This window comes from Pinus tabuliformis, chromosome 8 (assembly GCF_031772625.1).
Source record: "Pinus tabuliformis cultivar Carrire ecotype Pingquan chromosome 8, CPIR1, whole genome shotgun sequence".
In the NCBI taxonomy this organism is placed as follows: domain Eukaryota; kingdom Viridiplantae; phylum Streptophyta; class Pinopsida; order Pinales; family Pinaceae; genus Pinus; species Pinus tabuliformis.
The window spans coordinates 2,066,410,994-2,066,430,477 of NC_142294.1; the positions used below are offsets into that span (position 1 = coordinate 2,066,410,994).

At 39.9% G+C, this 19,484-nt stretch overlaps 1 protein-coding gene across 1 annotated transcript in view; it reads right to left on the reverse strand.

Moving 5' to 3' along the window:
- Positions 1 to 873: 873 nt before the first annotated feature.
- Positions 874 to 19,484, reverse strand: part of LOC149244763 (zinc finger (CCCH-type) family protein / D111/G-patch domain-containing protein) — a 170,352-nt gene continuing 151,741 nt past the window's right edge. Inside the window, exons 3-4 of the mRNA XM_089374989.1 lie at positions 2,785 to 2,845; positions 874 to 2,197 (exon numbers count right to left, since the gene is read on the reverse strand). Of these exons, the coding sequence (XP_089231115.1) occupies positions 1,167 to 2,197; positions 2,785 to 2,845 (1,092 nt within the window). The 3' untranslated portion in view covers positions 874 to 1,166. The remainder of the gene's footprint in view (positions 2,198 to 2,784; positions 2,846 to 19,484) is intronic.

A 19,484-nucleotide genomic window follows, 5' to 3' on the forward strand; every position in this document is an offset into this window, starting at 1 on the left:
AAATAGCAACTAGAATAACCGTCTTCGTAGACCAGTTAGTGGTTTGAACATCACAGCTGTTCTATGACTAGTATAATTCCACAGATTGACATAAAGATCTGAAGAAATTCCAGTGTGAAGTGTGTTACGAACAAAAATAGCAGCTAGGACAACTAGGGGATAAATTTGAGAAAATTAATTCAAAAGTTATGCCTAAACACTAGTACACGATAACAAACAATAAAATGATACTCGTGAAGCACAGTAATATATGCACTTAACCCTAGAGTTAACAATACAGCCCGAATGAACAAAAATAGCCGCTAGGACAACAACTAGGGGATAAATTTGAGAAAATTAATTCAAGAGCTACGCCTCAATACTAACACATGATAATAAACAATAAAATGATACTCATGAAGCACAGTAATATATGTACTTAACCCTAGAGTTAACAATATGGCCCGAATAAGCGTTCTTAAAAATTCAATGAGCAGACGAGCCAGCAAATTGGATAGTCTACAATTTTGGGACTGGTCAGTATGGGCCTATACTTAACACAAACAGGGGCAAGCAAGCACTAATACAAATTATCTGAAATTACAAAAAGAAAATAAGCGGTTCAATATTTACTATTTTACACATCTAATGTACTCAACTGGCAAATATAACTTACCCAGAACATCCAGCTTCTCTCTGCATTATTATCTAATAATTGTCCAGCCATGAAGAATGAGTTTTTTAACATGAATAATTGATTTATATTCTTATCGTCCTCATTTTGCTGATATATCTTATACCCAGAACATCCAGCTTCTCTCTGCAGTATTATCTAATAATTGTTGAGCCACGGAGAATTAGTTTGGAAACATAAATAATTGGACACCAGCAATATGCAGAAAACCACTCTTGCTTCATTGTCTAGCATTTCAGAAGCCGAACTATTTTCTTCACTAGTAATAATGCTAACTTCTGCAATAAGATCGTTCAGTCTGCCTTCATGATTCCATATGAACAAAGGAAGACATTACAGGAGATTGCAACATATATTAACATAAAAAAATTACAATCTCAACCAACCTCTCTCTTTTTTGTTGTGAATAGCAATGATAGCAGATACATCAGTTTCTTCAGCATCTTGTTAGATCTTATATTAGCATATAATAACTTGCAATAAAATAAAGTTATTAAAATTTCAACCACCTTTTCTCCTTTTCTTTGCTTTGTACTGCATTGGTAGCAGATGCGTGAGTTGTTTCAGCTTCTTGCAATGCCTTGCGAGCTTCATGCAACTTCCGGCAAACAGCCTCATACACAACCTTTTCTTTGCGGTTGCGCTGTGCCATTTCCTCTAGCTTTTCAATTTTTTTCCTTAACTCCTTGACTTCATCTTCATACACAACAAGAGAGCGCCGAGTCTCTTTGGAGTCCCTCTCTTTCACCTGTGCTTGACCTTTGTACTCACCTTTGTCCACCCTTTTATTCGCTTCAAAGCTCTGTTCTGTTTCCATTTGCATAGCAAGTTGATTGTTTATAAAACCAAATACATCAGATCCCTTTTCTTCTCCATCTTTAGCAGCCCGAACAGCTGCTGCAAATTTTTTCTCGCGCTTCCTTTTGCCCCCTCTGCTCTTTTTCTTGCTGGCTTTGACCTCATCCTTCCCATGGAGAGAGTCTCCAATGTAATCAAGAGACTGTTTTGGAGGTAGAACCTTTACTTGAATAGGATTTACAATTCCTTGCTCTGATTTACCCAGTCCCCTTCCTTCCCGATATCCCATATTAGCCATCATTCTTGAAGCAATGCCTCGAGTGTGTTTCTCCCATTTTGCAAAGATTACAGTTTCATTCTGCTGCCCCCATTCTGTTTTCTTCAGGTTCCCAAAGCTTATCCTATGAAAACTTGAATCATTGTCTTCTTCCTCTTCACCAGTACCATCACTACTCTCAGATTCATCACCACTGACATCATCATCATCATCACTTACTTCTGCAAACTCAGAAAAAGAGAGTGTGTCAATCCCAAGATCTAGCTGGCTTCCATCATCCACGAATACAACACGCCCACTTTGAATTTCATCATCCCAAGACTCAAGCTCTGCATGCCTCCAAATTCCGTTACTCCTATCAGAACTTGCAAGAATATTTGACCCAACCAATGACTGCCGCCACACTGTGGGAATGTACTGTTTCAATAACTCAATTGGCACCGTAATACCTATAATCATAGACAACAATTTTTCATGATAATAAGTTATCCAGAAATAATTAACAAAATACAAGATTCATCAACCTTTTGAGCTATTGACCTTGTAACTTGAAAAGAGACGATACAAAAAGCTGGTCATTGGCAGTGCCAGATGGAAGAAATAATGAATTAGTGTGTTTCCTGGTGAAGAAATTGTTCAAAATGTAAACGGATAAACTATGAAAAAACTGTTCACAAAAAATAGAGAACTATACACAGATAACTCTCGAGAACAAGCAGGCACCTTGAAAGGCATAAACACACAATTTCAATATTCCATCCATTCAATCTAGAGTTTGATCCCTTCTGATACCTTTAAATCCATAGTATTGTGAAGCAAACGAGACATTTTTAATCCCACTAACCCATTGGATATAGTATGGAATGAAGGCTTCTTATTATAAAAATAATTAATCTATTCAAGCAACAAAGTGACAAACTTAATCTATCGGTGCCCGCTGCTACTCATAAGATCAAGTTGAGCATATTCTGTAATAACACTACTATTTGCCCAGTGCTAATTGTCACATTTCACTGCCAATAGCAAGGACACATACCATGTGACATGCGGCAGTTACTACCAAACCGGCAACGCTGCTGTAGATAGAATTTGCAAATCTGCACTTTAGGTGGATTAAAGTTAGTTGAACACTCGTGAACAAAAGTTCCAAAAGAGACGTGCAAACCGGAAACATTAATATTACTGAATGCCTTGTGACCAAAAACACACGAGACCAAATGACTGCAACAGGTTAGCTGCTGAATTCTAAAAAGAAAAAGCATGAAGCATGTGATTACCTTTTCAAATTACATAATGTAGAAAAATTAAGGTGTGATGTAGCCCAACCCAGTTTTTCAAGTTTTGCATGGTTTAATGCCCAAACCCATCATAAAACATGTGACTAATATTTATATCCGATTAGCATTTACTTGAAACATAAGAGCTACTCTACCATTTACTTTTCAACAACTGATACAAGAGAAAATTTCAAGCGCACACATGAAATTAACACACTTGTTTTTGGTCAACTGACCATGGAATAATCCACAAGGGGAAAACCAGTCTTCAAGGAGGATTTTATTTGTTTTTAGAGAATTTTCTACAACAAGAGATTCAACTTACCTCTTCCCTTGAAGAAGCATTTCTGAGGTTGTCTTTGCACAGAGATCTGGACTGATAATTTTGTTCCCACAGTCTCCTCCAGCAAAGTACAGCCTCTCACAGCTCCTTTGACGCTGGAATGTCCTCTAAACAGTCAACACTTACCACAAAATTTAGAGTCTGCATGGCTGGGAAAAACTCACTTCAGAGGCAGCCTTCACTTCCCTTAACCACGTGCTGAACCATAGTCCAAATCTGGCCTGAGAAACTCACTGAAAGGTGGCCTGAAAATTGCACTGAACATGCCCGAGAATTTCGGGATTCGTGTAGCTGTCTGAGGGTAAGTTACTAATGCCTGTACTTTGTTTTCAGACTCGAAGGCTGCTTGTTTAACCCTCCAAAAAGGCCCTCGAATTCTGTGCTGGAGATGGTAGTGACTTTCACAAGAGATTCGAACCCTCTTCTAGACTTAAACTCAGCCCTTTGATGAGATTTGAACTGCTCTAATGATGGTCCTCTTCCTTACTTTTTGCTGTAGAATTTTTTCACACAAATTCTGTTAAATTTTGATTAACATGTTCTTCCTAAAGACAGTTACTTCAATCTTTCATAGACATCAATCCATTTTTATTAGAAGCACATCGATTATTATCACATTGATATTAACTGAGGCAAGAACATAAATAAATAATACAGAGGACAAGCCAAGACAAGAGAACACATGAATATGGCACAAGCCAGGGAAAAACCCCAAGAAGGGGAAAACCCTTGATCAATTCTTCTTATTATTATGATCAAATGTTCAGCAGAGAATGAGAGAGAGTACACATAAAGTCAAATTGACTTGCCAATATGTTGAGCAATACCATTATCCAGATGTCAAGGAGATAACCCAGTCAAGTCTGCTCTTCTGAATGATGCAGCCACTTACCGGACTTCAAAAGCAGCTCAATCCTGAATATATATGCGGCCTTCTTAACTGAAGATGAGGATGGCAAAAACACTGTCCAAATAGGACCTCCGTCCAATCTGATCCAAAACTTGGACCCAACGCCAAGGAACAAATCATGCACATACCTTCATGCTTCAGTGTTCAGGTCAGCTCCTTCTGCTTATGGTCTCGGCCTGGTTAGGGCTAATCACCAGACATCTTCAGCCCTAATCTACTGCTCAAGAATACTTCTAACAGCTGTGGCTACCTTCTGTGAGGCTCCTCTATACTTCGCTGGCTAGTAGGGCTACTCCCAGCCCACTGTGCAGACTCACGGCCCTCCTCCAAACAGTGATGTAGGGTTCGACCCTCCTTTAAGCTTCAGTACAGGACTGCAGCCATATTACCAAGGATCAGCTCACAAAAATGCGTCAAAACCAGACCCAAAACAAGCCCAGACAGTCTGCAAATCACCCTCTATTACTTGGCCCAGCTGTAAGCTCAACTCTGCATTCAACCAATCTCAGAAAAGGCTATAGAACCTGTCCTCTCCTCCTTGTCTAGGATGCTCCTAATCTGCGGCCAAACAGAGATCCTTTGCAGTGTGAGTTGCTCTTAGGATGTCTCTCATATGAGGGTGGAAGCATGTAACGACCAAAAGTTGTATATGCAACGGAAATATTTAAAATATTTCGTAGACAAAAACATCCATCGTAGGATAGTAATTGTAAATTGTATATTGTATAAAATAATTTATATAGGATGATACAAATGAGAATGAGGGTCCTGTATATATAGCCAAGTAAGTACCCTTTCACGAAGAGTCATGTCTGTAGAGACATGCCTCTTTGTTTAACTAATTATTATTTAATTATATATTATTATGATTATTATTTATTGTCTATTTTTATCTATTTTTACATAATTTATGTTCATAACATCGTCTTCCCCTTCAAAAAGCTTTGTCCTCAAAGCTTGTTGATGAAAGGGGCTTGATCTCTTTGTTTGCTACGAGTGTCTCCTCGTCTTGGGGCAGTCATCTTTGTCGATACAAGTTGGTATGATCCTTGAAGAGTGTCGTACTGAGAATGGATCGGACCATCCTAGATTGATCTTCTGCAGAATCAAATTTTGTGATGAATCGTTATCGTGGGACTAGATTCTAGAAACTTCAGTATTCCTGGAAACATAAACTTGTCGTTTATTTTCTGAGTGATACTGGTGCATAGATTGACTGGAAAGTCTGCTCTTGTGATTCAGATGTCAATACATACTTCTTTTGGTTGTACTTTCCCTTATCATGCTAGTGGATGTTTCCTTATTTCCTTCAAGCATTGTTGTTGTTGAATTGGTGACTGAATCATCATTCGGAATGTCCATCGTTTGAACTACAACTTCTACATGCGACTTCACTTCAATAGAATCTGGATTTCCCTGAACTGTGAGATTAGTGGAATCAGTGTTTGTTTCTTCCCTAACTTGGACTACTACATCTAGTGATTTTGATGCTTCCTTTGCGACAATTTCTTCGAACCTATTCGTTAATGATTTCTTATCGTCCTTAAGTTTTTTAATCTGTTTGAGCAGATTTTGGTTATGATTTTTGAGACGTAAGCATTCATCATTTTACGAGTCAACATTGTTTCCGCCTTCAAGCTTCTCATCTTTTAAACACTTGATTTGTTTTAATAATTTATTTTTAAGGTCTTTTAAGCATAAATTTTCCTCTTCTTTCTTTGATAGACTTTCGTTGAATTTTTTGTCAAAACTTTATTTTTCTTGTTCTAACTTGTGCTTCTTAGTTTTACACTTTTTGACTTGTGCAAGAAGTTTCTCATTGTGGTTCCTTAGATGCCAAATTTCTTTGTTGCTTTCTATTGATTTTTCATGAAACCGATCTTGGAGATCTTTATATTTCTTTTCTGATGCTTCATTCTTTTTTTGAAGTTTTGCGATTTCTTCTTTTAATTTTTTAATTTGTGTCTGGGCGCTATCTTGATATTCTTCTAAAGTAAACAATCTTCAACATTTGGGACAAGGTATTGTGCGATTTTTAAAAATCGATAAATACTGATCTCCTGCTCCACAAAATGGACATCTGGTCCAAAATGTAGAGTTGTGTATGGAATCCATAGTTTCTCTGTTCATCTTCAAATTAGACTCTATCTTTCTTCAATGATGAACTTTCTTTTGTGTTTGTCGCTAAGCTTAGGGTTTAAAGGTAACCCCTTCCTATCTTCTTATAATAAATATTATTGACCTCTCTCCTTTTGTATTTTTTAAATAACCTTGAACCTTACTTTCTTTTTCTTTTTCTTTTTCTTTAATTAATTAAATTAATATATATATATATATATATATATATATATATAATTTTTTTAAATAAATATATTAATATATAACTATATTAAAATTATATAATATAGTTTATATTTAATAAATTTATTAAACTATGTTATATAGTTTATAAACAATTGAAGAAAAAAATGTGATTTTTTTTAAGGCATGCGTGAATGGCGGGTTATGGTTTCCCAACCAATGTCACCGTTTGACTTTCGGGCATGATGCTTCACGACAGAACAACTGCATTTAAGCCTGTCGGAAAGGCGAAAGGGCACTGACAGCCAGGGAACGAGGGCTTGGTCGAGGACTTGGTGACAGCTAACAGCGCTGGTAGCAGTTGGTTGACGACGGACAGCGCAGACGGGAATCAGTGGCGAAGAAGAGTGTGCTTTTGTTTGGTCGATGGTTGATGTCTAACACGGATTGTTGACGATTGCAGTGACTGAAAAGGAGGAAGCGGTTTGTTTAAGCAGTTGTAGAAGACTATCGTCGACACAGCTATGTAAGGTTGGGTGCAGCGGTCGAATCGGGTGAGCGGCTCGCTGCGAACTACGTTTTTCGGCAACAATGATGAAACACGACTACAGCTTCAAAGGCAAATAGTGAGGGGATATGGTGATGGTCAGTTGACAGGTAAGCTGATAACGATTGACAGAGGAGGTCGCAGTGTGGGTGTGGTCAACCGACCTGTAGGAAGTCATGGTAACCAAGGGGGGGCCTCAAACAACGCAAGAGGTGGTTGAGCGAGGTAAGTTGGCTTTTGCCCTTCTATTTTCATATGCAATATATAATTTTCTTTTCTTTTTCTCTTTTTATTTTTTGAAATATTAAATTTTCTTTTTTTCTTTTCTTTTGTTTTAGTATAACTCTTTCTCTTCTTCTTCTTTTTTTTTAATTCCTTAAATTTTTATTTTTAATATGGCCAAAGGCCTAGTAGTGAAACTGGCAAAATGGAGAACCTCCGAGTTTGTAGCAAAACGCATGAATTTTGACGACAACAATGTTGACGAAGTTTGATGACCAAAAGCCAGGATCAAACGTGACTCTGATACCAATGTAACGACCAAAAGTCGTATACGTAGAGGAAGTATTTAAAATACTTCGTAGACAAAAATATGCATCGTAGGATAGTAATTGTAAATTGTATATTCATATTGTATAAAGGAATTGATATAGGATGATACAAATGAGAATGAGGGTTCTGTATATATAGCCCGGTAAGTACCCTTTCACGAAGAGTCATGTCTGTAGAGACATGCCTCTTTGTTTAACTAATTATTATTTAATTATATATTATTATGATTATAATTTATTATCTATTTTTACATAATTTATGTTCATAACAAAGCACCCCTATTTATACAATTCGGTAGAGAGTGAAGAGACGTGTCAATTGGATCTATTGAGCCGACATAGAGATAAGGTTGACCTTGATAATTTTTGTGTAAAAGAATAAATTCAAAACCCCACTTTTACTTATCCAATTTTGATGATCTTTAGATCGATTTTGGTCCTCTTGAAAAGAGGAATTTAATGCTACAATTATCTTCCCCAAAGGAGTTGTCCAAAGTGGAATTCGGCCCTAGTTGTCAATTTTAACAAGTTCTCTTCCTCCTTTTCTCCTTGCTCTATCTTCTCAATAGCTCTCATGAGAATAATGAGCACTCTTTTCTTTTTCCTCCTTTTTGTCTTCTCAATACAATGAAAACCATAACCCTTAGATCTAATGGTTGAGATTAAATCTCAGCTCATTAGATCAAGGGTGAAGATCATTTCCTCTTAACCCCTTTTTAATGTGGTCTCCCTTCTATTAATTAGTCTCCCTATTACTTTTTAATGTTTTAGTAGGTCATTTTTTCCTCGTAAGTCACTTTCAGAATATAAAAGTCACTTTAATAATATAAAGTGTACTTAGTACTTTTTCACATAAAGTGACTTTTAAAACACGTGACTTTAATAACTTAAAGTACCTAGTACATCTCCACATAAAAAGTACTTTAGCCCATTGACATTAATTAAACTCCTACTGTCACTTAGACAAAAGGTGATTAATGTGTCTCCCTAGGCCAAAAGGAGAAATGCCTAGGAAACACTTTGGTACCCTTATTTTCAACACTCACTCTTACTGAGGAAGGTGTTTTTCACAACTCCCATCCTGCCTCTGAAGAATACATGCTTGCCCCTTGGCAATGACTTGGTGAGAATGCTTGCTATCTGTTCATCAGTGAGTATATACTCAAGCTTCACAGCTCCCCTCTGAACCCAGTCTCTGATGAAGTGGTATTTGATCTCAATGTGCCTTGACCGGTCATGAAATACTGGATTCTCATAGAGTTTAATACAACTCTACTTTTCACAGTATATTGTAGTTGGTCTCAGCCTTTGACCAAATAAACCAAATAGCATCTTGTGAAGCCAAAGTGCCTCGCAACCTGCCTGACTAGCTACCATATACTCTGCCTCTATGCTGCTCAATGCCACTAACCTTTGTTTCCTGCTGAACCATGACACAACTGTTGAGCCCAATGAGAAACAACACCTAGAAGTACTCTTCCTATCACTAGCACTGCCAGCCCAATCTGAGTCCGTGCAACCAATCAATCTGACTCCATCTCCCCTGACATAGTATAGATCATAGTCCATTGTGCCCTGTAGGTACCTCAATACATGTTTCACAACCACCCAGTGCACTCTCCTGGGCTCCACCATAAACTATCTCAATATATTGACTACAAAACAAATATTCAGTCTAGTGTTGACCAGATACATAAAAGAACCAATTAACTGACAATACAAGGTGGGGTTCACCAACTTGTAATCTGAAGCATGCAGCTTCTTCCAGTTGGTGATCATAGGAGTAGCCATAAGCTTGCAACCCTCCATACGAAATCACCTCAAGATATCACCTACAAAACTGCCCTAGCCAATGAAGATATGTCCATCCTTTTGCCAAACCTCCAACCCCAAAAAGTAATGCATCAATCCCACATCGGTCATATCAAACTCTGAAGCAAGATCTCTCTTGCAGTGTTGGATGAGTCAGTCCTCTCCTATAATAAACAAATCATCCACATACAGAACTAGAATGAGTGGATCATCATCAACCATAATGAAATAGAGGTTTGGATCTACATTGCTCTTTTGGAAACCCATTTACTACAAGTAAGCATCTATCCTCTCGTACCATGCCCTTGGCACCTGCTTCAGTCCATATAAGGTTTTCTTAAGCCTACACAGATGAGACACCCTCACCATGCACCCCAAAGCTTTGTGGTTGCTCAATGTACACCTCCTCTTGTATAACGCCATTAAGAAATGTGGTCTTCACATCCATCTAGTGAATCCTCCAACCCATCTCAGTGGTTATAGATATAACTGCTCTAATGGAAGTGTAATAGCAACTGGTGCGAAGGACTCCTCATAATCAACCCCCTCTACCTGTGAGAATGTCCAAGCCACAAAACGAGCTTTGAACTTCTCCACGCTGCCATCCATGCCATATTTGATCTCGTAGAGCCACCTAGAAGTCACCACTGACTTTGTTATGGAACCAGCTAAAGAAATGATAGATCAACGCCTTAGAATTCAGCCTCTTCAAGGGGGAAACCTCCTTTACATTACATAAATGAACAATTCTTGGATGATACAAATGAAAATACCTCCTTTCTATATATAGGAGTCTAAGGGGTCATAACATAATCAGAGCCGACATAACAATAATAATGTAAGGGCACAATAATAACAATAGTGGGCTTCTATGGGGCACATTAGTAACAATATGGGCACTACATGGGTACATCAATATAATAAGTGGGTTGTACTAATAACAACAAGGGGTTACACTAGTAGTATAGGGGCCTAACATGCCCCTCTCCTTCAAAAAGTGTTGTCCTCAACGCTTGAGTAGTTCTTGATGCTTCTGTATAAAATTCTTGTCCTCCCATGTGGAATCTTTAGCGGGTAAGTTCTTCCACTTGATGAGATACTCTGAAATTGATCGATTTCATAGCCGGGTTCTTGTTTCTGTGACTGCTCCAGGTTCCAATATGATTTTTCCTTCCTTTTCAATATCTGGCAATATTGTTTGAATTGGGATCTTTTGCAACTTTTGAATAAGTGGCCATACTTCTTTGTCCTTCTTCCATTCATCCCTTGCTTCGTTTATCCAATCTGGTTGGATAATAGAAATAGCACAAAACAATGCTTCCACATCCTCATCCTTGAAGAGTCTTCCCATTCGGTAAGGTCGTCATTTTTTAAGTGCATGTAGTATTGCCAACATTTCCTTCTCATAAATAGCTTGCTTTAGATGTAGCAGTAAAAATACCCAGACGCCTACATCAAAACATTTTTCACTATGATGTTGATCTACTTGTTGTTTCATTTGATTTTGCACCGAAGTGGCGTTATCCTTTAAAAGTTGGAGAACTTGTTGTTGATGCTCGATGTGATCTTTCACTGCTTGAACCTTTTTCTTCTTGATATGTCCTTCTATCTTCAGAGTTTGAGGAGTGGTAATTTCTTCTAATCCTTTACAAGATATGGTCGGATTCATTTCTTGACGCTCGATGTGATCTTTCACTTCTTGAACATTTTTCTTCTTGATATGTCCTTCTATCTTGATAGTTTGAGGAGTGGTAATTCCGACCAGTGAATTACAAGATATGGCTAGATTCATTTCTTCTTTCTTGATGTGATCTTTCACTTCTTGCACCTTTTTCTTCTTGATATGTCCTTCTATCTTGAGAGTTTGAGGGGTGGTCATTCTTGCCAATAGTTTACAAGATATGTTCTGATTCATTTCTTCTTTCTCTGGGGTCAGGTCCTGGCATATATCCTCTTCTTTTGATGTTTCTTGATCATTTTCTTCCTCTTCTTCATACTCTATGTAAAATAATTTCTTCTCAGCACACTTATGACCTTTAGTGCATTTGCTGTCACAATTGTAACAAAGCCCTTTTTCTCTTTTTTCTTCCAATTGTTGTGGTGTAACCCTTGTAGGTTGTGGAAGGCTAGGAGAAACAACACGTCCATCTTTAAAGTTGTGAGGGGTAGACTTCCTTGTTGCCATAATTTTACTTTCAAAAATGTCACAAAGCCCTTTTACTCTTTCCAATTGTTGTGGTGTTGCTCTAAAGAAGGTGTTGCTCTTTGTATCCTCATAATGTGCTATCATTTCCTCCGTGAGAATTGACCACGTAACAAGTTGTTTACGAGAACAAAGCCCTTTATACCATAAAAATTGATCCGGTTCTAAATATTAAGATGCAATACATACCTTTTGTAACAGTGGTACACCATGTAGATCAAAATATTGCTCCATCTGAAGTATCCATTTTACCGGATCCTTGCCATCAAACTTCCTCATCTTGTTTTTTCTTGATTTTAGGACCTCGATCTTGAAACGACTGTAACTTTGTACTTGCGTATATTTAAGTTCTGAAATTGATACCTGTAGTAGCCCTCTGTGTCCTCTTTCCAATGCCACCAGTCTGATCCAAATTGAATTCTCCAAAAAATAGTTATGCACAATCTTTCAAGATGACCTGATTATAGACCTTTCCAGAAGAGCGAACTTGTATGAAGTGCCACGTGTCAATTTTTTCGACCTTTGGCTCTGAAAAAGATATACAAGAAACTACAGTCCGTCCTTTTTCTGTACCTTCTTACGAAATTTCAATCCAATGCTCAGAGAGAAAGTTATGACTATTTTCTCCAGGTCACCTGTTTGGAATGTAATTCAAGAGTCTGCAAAAGACCAACTTCCTCAGATCATATCTCCGCAAATATAGCGCGAAAAGCTCTGAAATTCGGACCCGAGGTTCAGCGCGATTTCTTCTCAAATGGGCTTTTTTTGCAACTTCTGAAACGTCGCAAAAAAACGTTATAGCGAAAATGCCACGATGACCTGTTTGGAGCAGCGAAACCCTAGAATCCAAAGCTCTGATACCAAATGTTATGGAACCAGCTCAAGAAAAAATAGAAAAGATAGATCAACGCCTTAGAATTCAGCCTCTTCGAGGGGGAAACCTCCTTTACATTACATAAATGAACAATTCTTGGATGATACAAACGAAAAGACCTCCTTTCTATATATAGGAGTCTAAGGGGTCATAACATAATCAGAGCCGACATAACAATAATAATGTAAGGGCACAATAATAACAATAGTGGGCTTCTATGGGGCACATTAGTAACAATATGGGCACTACATGGGTACATCAATATAATAAGTGGGTTGTACTAATAACAATAAGGGGTTATACTAGTAGTATAGGGGCCTAACAGACTTCCCCTTGGGTCTCGACACTACCTCCCAGATATCATTCTTCATGATGGAGGCATACCCCTCCACCATGGCATCCCTCCAGATCTACTGACTGGTGGCCTCCTCAAAACTAACCGGCTCTGTTATCACAACATCTGCCACAAAGCCACCCAACCTCTCTAGTGGTCTACTCTCCCTCACTAACCACTTGGTTTTCCCCACTACCTCTTGTGTTTCCTTCAGGGTATCACAAAGTCATCTTGGCTTCCTCTTCCCTGTAGTAGCCTCATGTGGTGGTATGGGAAAATAGTCAACTGGAGCCTCTCCTCCTGACAAGGAAGGCTCTATTATGATGAAAGGAGATCATGGACTCTGAGATCTTGCACCTGACGATCATTCACCAAGCGATCCTGCACTCAGTGATACTGGAGTATGCGACCCTGTCACCATTGAGGTAGATGATCCTCCTAATCCTGATGTACCACCAATGCTCCTGAAACTTGTGGTGTGGCCCCCTGCTGAGAAGCCTACTGCTCTACCTAATCAACATCCCAAGACCTCCTCAAGGCCCTCTCCTCCTCAAATCTCACATCCCACCTTTGTACAACTTTCCTCTGTGCAGGAAGATATATACGATAGGCCTTGCTAGTCTCACTATAACCCACTAGAATACCCTTCTCTGCAGTGGGTTCCAACTTCGCCCTCTTCTCCTCAAGCACGTGAGAATATGAAAGGCACCCAAAGATCCTAATGTGCCCAACTTTCGACCTCTTTCCGATAAACACCTCCTAGGAGTCAGGCTCCCCAAGACTTTGTGTGGGCTCTTGTTCTGCAAATACACTACAATGTTACACGCCTCGTCCCACAAGAAGAAAGGTAATATTTGATCATGAAACATGGATCTAGTTGCACCCACTATGGCCTTGTTCTTCCTCTCTGCCACCCCATTTTATTGGGGGTTATAAGGCACAATGTACTCACTCTTGATGCTCGCACCCCTATAAAACTCCTTCGTCTTCGTGGAGGTATACTCACCCCCATTATCTGATCTCAACACCTTGATCTTCCTCCCTGTCTAGTTCTCCACAAGAGTCTTAAACTCTAGGAACCTCTTCAAGACTTCATCCTTGGTCTTCAAAACGAAAATCCAAGTCTTCCTAGAGTGGTTGTGAATGAAGGTTGCATAGTACTCACATCCACTTAGTGATACATGAGACATAGGACCACAAACTTTAGAGTGTACCAAGTCTAAGATAGTTGCATCTGTGTTGTCACTGCTCAAGAAAGGTGTCTTGGTGTACTTTCCCAAAGCACACCCACTGCAAACATCATGATGATAAGTGTTGCACTTCGGTAATCATGTAACCATCTCCCTCAGCATCCTGAAATCTCCATGGTGCAAGTGAGCCATCCTCTTGTGTCATAGCTCACACAACTCGTTGTTGGTTTGTGCCACCAAGGCTCTAATAGGCTGAAACATAAACATGTATAGCCTCCCACTCTAGACTCCAACAGGTCTAGCATGCTCAACAATAAATCCCCTAGGATATATCAGCACCTATCCTCTACGAAATGCCGCCTCATACCCCCTGTCCTCCAAGCTGGAAACTAATATCAAGTTCTTCTTCAGCCTTGGAACATAAAGAACATTTGTCACTTTCTGAGGAGGTAATGACTCCCTATGAAATGATATTGTCCCCACTTTCGCTGCTCCAACCGTGGAGTTATCTCCAAGCACAAGCTCCAAGTCAATATCATCCTTTGAGAAACTTGTGAAGTTCTCTCTAACTCCAGTCATATGGCAGGATGCTCCACTGTCAACAAACCATGCACAGGAAGATTAACATGAGTGGCTAACCTCACCACCAAGGCAAACTCATCAACCTCTGCTGATAAGGCAAACATTGTGTCAAATATGGAAGTGAACTCATCCACCTCTGCTGAAGCTACAACTCCCTACTTCTTATTCTTTTTGTTGGGGCACTGAACAACATAGTGACCCATCTTCCCACAAGCAAAGCATTTCACTTTGCTCATGTCCTTCTCCTTCGCCTTTTGCTTCCCCTTCTCCTGCTTTGCTCCACTAGAAGACCCCTTCTTGGCCTCTTCTTCTTGCCCTTCGCCGCAAGAGCAACATTCTCCTCACCTCCTCCACCACTCTGGTTGCCTGCCTTGGCACTCCTCCTAGTCTCCTCCTAGATGAAATCGTCCCACATCCTCCTCCAGTCTAGAAAGTGATCTCTGGCCACAATGACATGTATGAATCCATCCCATTTCTCAGTGAACCCATCTAATGCAATCCTGACCAACTGGTCCTCTGGGATAGCCAATTACAGAGAAATAGTAAATACAAAACAACTACAAGGTAATAGGTAGCTCATCGATCATCATCATCAAAATCAGCATCACTATCACGACCACCACTACTCTCTTCTGCATCCTCCTCTTTTGTATAATCTTTGCATCTACTAGTGTGGAGGATGACCCCTCAAGAGTATCACCATCATCAAAAGTGACAGGCACTAGCATTGGCTCATTAATATCCAAGTTGGCCAATGTCAACTCAACACTGTTATCCAAACACATCATCATGAAACATGCTCCTAAACGCTTTGCTACTCACTCCCGCACACCCACAGCAAGAGAGACGCGTTACAATGAAGAGAAAGTGGCCCAAATTAGGCTTTTAAAGAGTCGCAACATGCTTTTTGAGAGGGACACGTGTCCCAAAATCATGACACAATGCTCAGGAGAATCAGATTCGCTAGGTCCACGAATCCCTCATGTTTGGACAAGCTCAACCCACGAATCGAACATGTGTCCTCGAGAGTCGTGTCCGACACGATTCAGGGCACTTGGGGGAGGGAGGACAAATCTGGTTTCTTAGCCCATACCTCCAACTCCTCAAACGAAAGTGTCAACCTCTCCTTCCAGGGGCCAAAATTATCAGCCCCACTCAATCTATCCTCTACCCTCAACCCAGTAGCCATGACCCTCACAACAAACAAAATGGAGCAAATCTGATACTAAGCAATCTCCTCCCTCTTAACCAACACTTCTTTGGGTTTCAAACAGAGGTTTAATGACTGTTGTTCACTAAGATGGCAAAATTTTTGCTTGTTGGTCTTTGTATCAATTGATGAAGAATTCAAATTTGATTGCTCTCACACTTTGATATCATGTAGAAAATTAAGTTGTGTTGTAGCCTAACCCAGTTTTTCATGTTTTGCATGGTTTAATGCCCAAACACATCATAAAACATGTGACAGATATGTATATCAAATTAGCATTACTTGAAACCTAGGAAACCGGATTCGTCCAAAACCCTTGACGAATCGCGAATCGGTCGAATCGGACACGATTCTATGCGGACTCGTGTCAGGATTGCAGGGCACGTCGTGTCCTATTGTGGCACGTCGTGTCCAGTAACGTGCCCGAATTTCCAAATCGTGTCTCGACATTTTATGACGAGTCCTGGTTTGCGATTCGTTTTGAGGGTTTGCGATTCGTTTTGAGGGTTCGGAACACCTGCTAGGTTAAAAAGGGGCGTCTCTCTCAGCTCATTCAGTCATTCTGCAAGGTGGTTGGCAAAGGAATGCTTTGTTGCAGCGAGGAGCGGACCGCCCAACGTCCACAGTCCACCCAACGTCCAGTTTAAACTTCAGGTAAGTAGGCACAGCCGCACAGGCATCGTTAAAATCACCATTCGGATTTGAAAACAATAGATTCATTTAACTGTTTATTCAAAATCACGTGGCTGTGCAGAACAGATTTTAATTTTTGTATGATGAACATTGAAAAGATAGCATAAGTTTCTATTAGAATAAAACCTCCGGTTACAACCTTCAATCGCCACCATGAAAGCCGTGAATGAGCATCAAGTTAGCACGTTTTGTCATGCTTCTATATAGATGAGTCGATGCTAAATTTAGTTTCTAAAGTTTTAGTATTTGTAATCATTTTGTAAATAAAAAATCCGTGTTCAACATTTAGACCCTTCATTCATATCCAGTTGATACGATTTGCAAAAATTAAAAACCCGTGTGGTTGTAAACCCAAACATGTGATTGGCTTCGGGATATTATACATATGTTGTGATTATCTTTAAGTTTAGGTAAATAGTTTCGTAATATATTTAGACTTTTCAAAGTTAAATTATAGATTGAGATACGTGAAACTGAAGAGTGTTCATTCATGTTGTAATTTTACAGTTAATGGTAGTATTATCTCAGGCTTCAGCATTGTCTGTATATAGAGCTTATCTCACAGTATATCGATCTACCTCGGTATATATACATGTTTGTGTGTCAGTGTATCGATCTATATCGATCTACAGCAGTTTGTTCATTTTTACAGCAGTTTGTTCATTTTTACAGCAGTTTGTTCATTTAAATTTTTACAGCAGTTTGTTCATTTTTTTTACAGGTTGAGGTAACATGGCTCAATCAAAGGCAGCAAGGAAGGGCAAGAATGTCATGGGTAGAGATGCCCTTCCTCCCCCAATATCATCAGAGTCTGTTGCAAGTAATGTTGAGGGAAGAGGACTTAAAGACAATGAAAAATATCCATTGTGGAAATATGTCACAAGAGAGGATGGGCCAAACAACAAGGGAAAGGGAGGAGGCAATGTGCAATGGAAATGCAACTTTTGTAACATTTCTTTCAAAAGCACATATTACCGTGTGAAATCACATTTGTTGGCTATACCTGGTTGTGGGATTGGATCTTGTAAAGTTATTACTTCACAAAAGAGAAAAGAATTGGAAAAGGAGGCCAATGTTGGTATGGAACATGTGGCACTGGCTTCAAAATCAAAAGCACCCAAGGGCAAGAATGAAGACCCCCTTCCATTTTTGAGGAAAGCCACCACCAAATTTCCATTTGAGAGTTCTACTTCTATTGGGGGACAAGCATTAAAAAGAAGATCACTTGGTCCAATGGACAGGATTTTCCAAAAAGAGAGACGGGAAGAGCTTGATCTCACCATTGCCTTCTTCTTCTATCAAAACTTCATATCATTTAATGTTGCACGTTCACCTTTATTTGTTGAGATGTGCCGAGCTCTAACTCAAGGGGCTCCAGCAGGGTATGTGCCTCCTGGGTCAGAGAAGCTGAGAACCACATTGTTGACGAAGGCAAAAACCAGAAAATGCTCGAGCCTATTATGGCATCATGGCCAACATCTGGGGTTAGCATTGTTTCTGATGGATGGACAGATCCAGCACGACACCCAATCATCAACTTCATGGTGTCTTCCTTGAATGGTCCAGTTTTCCTGAAAGCAGTGGATACACTTGGCGAATACAAGGATGCACAATTTATGGGTGAGTTATTTATTAGAGTTGTTGAAGAGGTAGGTGTTGATTCTTGTGTGCAAATCATTACAAATAATGCACCTGTTTGCAAGGCGGCTGGCATGATTGTGGAAGCTAAATATCCACAAGTGTTTTGGACACCTTGCATTGTCCATTCATTGAATTAGCACTGAAATCCATTGCTTCTGATGTGCTTTGGATTGGAAGCATTATTGAGGATGCAAGACATATCCGTAACTTTGTGCAAAATCATACAAATGCCCTCACTATCTACAAGGAGTACAGCAATCTATCATTGTTGAAGATTGCCGATACACGGTTTGCATCTTCATTCATGATGTTGAAGAGGTTGAGGGAGGTCAAGACTGCTCTTGGGTCCATGGTTATTTCTGAGTTTTGGTCTTTTTGGAGAAAGACAGATCAGGCAGCCTCTAAAAGAGTGAAGGACACGGTACTAGATGATGCTTGGTGGGAGAGGGTAGATCTAATTATTCGGATCATGGACCCTATCATCTCTTTGCTTCGAGTTGCAGATACAGACAAACCCATCCTAGGAGAGGTTTATGAGGGATGGGATTCCATGATTGAGTCTGTGAGGAGCATTATTCTACAGAGTGAGTGCCCCCAGTATGAGACATCACCAGAGGCCTTCTGCGATACCATACATGATATTCTTGTCTGCAGATGGGACAAGAATTGTACACCTTTACATTGTTTGGCTCACTCATTGAACCCCAAATACTACAGCCATGAGTGGCTGAATGGTGGACCTTCCCGCAGATTCCCTCCTCACATGGATGGTGAAATCTCACAGGGGAGGAAAGAGGCATTGAAGCGGATTTATCAGGATAGTGCATTGCTTGCTGAGGTGGAGGATGCCTTTGCAGAGTTTTCCACTGGCACTGGTCGATTTGGAGGTTATGATGTGATTAGAGACAGGGGGCTTAAGAAGCCCTACTCTTGGTGGGCAAATCATGGGGCAACAAGCCCTCCTCTTCAGCAGTTAGCCATGAGGCTCCTCTCTCAGGTGACTTCATCCTCTTGTTGCAAGAGGAATTGGAGCACATATGGGAATTTGCATACTGTGAAGAAGAGCAGGCTTGAGCAGTCCAGGGCAGAGACAATGGTGTATGTGCACACCAACCTTCGTCTTATTTACAGGCAGAGGGAAGAGTGGTTGAGGGGAAAGACAAAGATGTGGGATGTCTTTCCTGATGATATGGGTCTGGACACCACTGTTGAGTTGGCATTGGCCAACATGGATCTCGGTGATCCAGTGCTAGACCCTATTAGTTTTG